Genomic DNA, 4,065 nt, shown 5'->3' on the forward strand with positions numbered 1-4,065 from the left:
TGCTAGAGAGGTCCATAAGAGGCTCCTCCTCCTCTCTCTCCCTGCAGCTCCTGCTACTTTCTGTTATTCCCTCTCACCTTTCCTCCTGCCTGCCTGTTATGTCCCTTGTGCCCTCCTTCCTCCAGCACAGCACTCCACCATCTCTGTCCATCTAGAGCAGATGATGCACCAGCAGCACCAGCAGCAGACACAATTTTCTACACTCTGGGTCCTAGTGCCCGCCCCTCCCCCCCAGTCTGGCACCTGAGGCGTCCGCCTCAGTTCGCCTCATGGTAAGGCCTGCCCTGGTAGTGGGGGCCCCCTGGCAGGCCCTGGCTTACTGTCTGCATCCTGATTCTGGACTAGAAAGAGCACTGAGCACAGTAGCCTCAAGCCACCTCAAAGCTCCTTCTGCTGCTAGGCTCTCATCAGAAGAAGGTGGGAGAGTGTGGGGGAGGAAGCCACTGGGGTGCTTTGTCCCAGGCAAGTTCCATCTGGGACAAGAGATGCTGGAAGATCCTAATTCATCCCTGGCTCTTTTCTGTCTAACTAACATGATAAAAACCCATATTGTGCCATCCCAACCTGTTTGTCTAAATTCCTCCCAACTGACCTGTTCCCAGTGGGAATCTGCCGTTCCACAGAGCTGGGAGATAACAGCATTCTCATTCACCTCTGGTCCAGATTCCACAAGTTTGCTCGATACTTGAAACTAGGATGTTCCAAAATCAGATCTCTCTCCTGACAGACTAACGCTGATGCAGGCAGCACCCATGCAGTCTCAGCACTAAGCTGTGTCTCATTTGCGGGTTGCCAGAGACTGAAGTCTTTGAGACCTGCTTGGCTGGTTACTCCAGGGTTCAGAGAGGGTCAGAGGAGGCCAATAGGGATATCAAGCATTCCCTTCTGGACCCGACTGCTCACAGGGACATCTGTGAACACCGTCATGGTCCTTTCTCAGGGAGAGAATGCTGGTACTGGTGTACCTGTCTGAGAGGGACACAGTCTCACCACACTTGGAATGTCCCTGGAAGCCACGAGGCTGCTTCCTGTGCATCCTGAAAAGAAAAAAGGGTCACAGAACCACAACTGTCAGAGCAGGAACAGTCAACAGAGTTAGTGCAGGCCAAGGTCCAACTCGGAGGAAGCAGAAGCTAGCACTTCAAGGAAGTAGGTGCTAAGAACTAGGGGCTAGACTTTCACAGGTATTTACATACCTGAAGATGCAGATAGGAGCCTAGTGGGATTTCCAAAAACACCTAGTCGCCTAATTCCAATTTAAGCCAATGGGAGTTAGGCACCTAGTCACTTTTGAAAATCCCACTAGGTACCTAGCTGCAACTTTAGTCACCTAAATCCCGTTGGAAATCTGGCCCTAGAAGTCCCAATGCATCAATGAATATAGCTGGTGTCTGGAACAGAAACAGTTGGCACAAAATGCTCTGAAGAAATGAGAGCAAGAGACTCAAAGTACCAAGGCACTGCAGAATATTTGGCCCGGTTTGTCATAGCTACCCGTTGGAGCACCTTCACCCACTAAGGTCCCAAGGGAACTGTAGATGCTTTCATGCACTCCAGGGCATATAAGATGCCTTGTGCTAAAACCAGTGGTTCCAGAACTTTGAGCTTGAGGTGTTCCTGACTTTGTGCCCAAGGACACAGAGCGGGGAGCCAGCACAACTGTATCCTAAGAGAAATGATTTTTTCTTTCTTTTTCAATTATAGTTTTTTGTTCATTTTATTGCATTTATTAACTATAATTCTGGGTAGGTATTGTTGTTTTATTTTCCTGCTAGAGCAGCTACAGTAACTTCTCCAACTTATTTACTACAGAGGATCTAGAAATAAAACATTTATCATCCCACTGAGCTGACAGGATGGGGTGAAATGTTATGGGGGAACTAGAGGGAATTACTATTCATTTATTATTTACTACTTATAAATAGATGAAACATTACAACATTTTGCTTTTACCCAGATATTATCCTTGTCTCTCTCTGTACTGACTTGGGCATCCAAGTAATTTTGTTTTGTACCAGTTATATTTAGGTGGCAACTAATCATTCTCTTAACAAACTAATCAATGGTTTTAGAGTAGCAGCCATGTTAGTCTGTATCCGCAAAAAGAACAGGAGTACTTATAGCACCTTAGAGACTTTTGTTAGTCTCTAAGGTGCCACAAGTACTCCTGTTCTTTAAGCTAATCAATATTAGCTTTCTCAGTTTCAGCTGCTTCCGCCAGTAACAGCTGTGAGGTATTTAATGCACATGGTGACTATCATTCTTGCCTACAGTGAAATATTTTACTTGATCACTGTGGTCCATTTACTCTTGGAATATTTTCTAATGACATTCAGTTGGGGATTCTTTAAATAACATTTTATCCTGTGATGAGAAATGATACAAAAGGCAGTACCCCGTAAAGTGAGTTAACATATTTTAGCCTAAACCCCATTTGTATCAAGGAGCTTTCTTTAAAAGCCTAGATTTAAATGCAATTTGCTTTCAGTGTTGGAGAAAAATGTTTGCAGCTGAAACTGATTGGGGTTCAGCTACCTGGTGACAGATGCAGCTCATTTGGAGAGACAGAGAGAGCATAAAAGAGGCTCTGGAAAAAAACTACTTAGCTCCTCTTTTTCAGGAGGCTCTCAGCCTGTCTTTGTTTGTTATTATTAACGCAGCCCCTGTTCTTATTCTCAACTCACTATGCCATCCCCTATCCCTCTTAATCGTCTCCTGCCCCTGGAGTTTTCCCCCTCTGTGGACCTGCGGCCCTGCAGTAGTCCTTTGGCATTCCCTGGAAAAGGTGGAAAACTCTTCTTAGGGGGAACTCCTTCACCGAGGGCTCGTCGGCTGCCTCCACGCCTGGCCTGGTGCTCTATAGACTGGGATCAATTGTGCCTACTACAGCCCCTGGGCTCTGGGGGCTTTGGGTCCGTCTACAAGGCCACCTACCATGGGGAGACAGTGGCTGTGAAACAGGTGAAGAAGTGCAGCAAGAACCGGCTGGCATCACGGCAAAGTTTCTGGGCTGAGCTGAATGTGGCCCGCCTACACCATGACAATGTGGTACGTGTTGTAGCTGCCAGCACATGTGCTCCTGCCAGCCAAGACAGCCTGGGCAGCATAATAATGGAATATGCGGGCCGCACTACCCTGCACCATGTCATCTATGGCACTAGCTGCCTGCAGGGAAAGGGAGAGGATGATGGGGGTGGATGTGGCAGAGAACCCCTAAGCATAGCTGAGTCCCTGGGTTATTGCTCTGACATTGTGACTGGCTTAGCCTTCCTCCACTCACAGTGTATTGTGCACCTGGACCTGAAGCCTGCTAATGTGTTAATCACCGAGCAGGGTGTGTGTAAGATTGGAGACTTTGGGTGCTCCCAAAAGCTGGAAGATAGTGTGTCTCCAGGTCCCCAGCTTTACCAGCAGGGGGGCACATATACCCACCGTGCCCCTGAGCTCCTCAAAGGGGAGAAGGTCACCCCCAAAGCAGACATCTACTCTTTTGCTATCACCTTATGGCAAATGGTGTCCCGCGAGCAGCCTTATTTGGGTGAGCGCCAATATGTGCTCTATGCTGTGGTGGCCTATAACTTACGTCCATCTCTGGCTGCTGCAGTCTTCTCCGAGTCCGCCTTGGGCCGAAGACTTGAGACTGTCATTTGCAGCTGCTGGAGATCTGATGCAGAGGAGCGTCCCAGCGCAGACCTGCTTCTTCAAAGCCTCCACTCCCTGCAGGATAGACTGTAGCAATGTAGCAGATTCTGCAGTGTCTTTTTCTCCCCCCCCCCCTTTTATTGCTGACTTTTTTCCTTTTTTGTGTGTGTGGCTGCATTAATGTGTTGTGGATCTGACCCTTGTTTCTTCCAAAGGGTTTTAAAAAAAAAACTACCTGTTGTGAAATTTCTATAAATAAAGTGATTAAACCCAGCTTGGTCAGTGTTGAAGAAAAGAATGGAGGTAAGACTGTCTGAAATGAGTTTGCTGTCCTGAGACTGGGCTCTGTCCTGCCTTGCTCAGGAGAAACTAGAGAATGAAACTGGGCTTCTAGTCTGTTTCAAACTCTGGTTTTCGAGGGGT

At 47.6% G+C, this 4,065-nt stretch overlaps 1 protein-coding gene across 1 annotated transcript; it reads left to right on the forward strand.

Annotated features, from left to right (window-relative positions):
* Positions 1–2,685: 2,685 nt before the first annotated feature.
* Positions 2,686–3,735, forward strand: MOS (MOS proto-oncogene, serine/threonine kinase). Its single transcript, XM_048840708.2, has one exon. It carries the CDS (start codon positions 2,686–2,688, stop codon positions 3,733–3,735), a length of 1,050 nt encoding a protein of 349 aa, XP_048696665.1.
* Positions 3,736–4,065: the final 330 nt, after the last annotated feature.

Source organism: Caretta caretta, chromosome 2 (genome assembly GCF_965140235.1).
Source record: "Caretta caretta isolate rCarCar2 chromosome 2, rCarCar1.hap1, whole genome shotgun sequence".
NCBI lineage: Eukaryota > Metazoa > Chordata > Testudines > Cheloniidae > Caretta > Caretta caretta.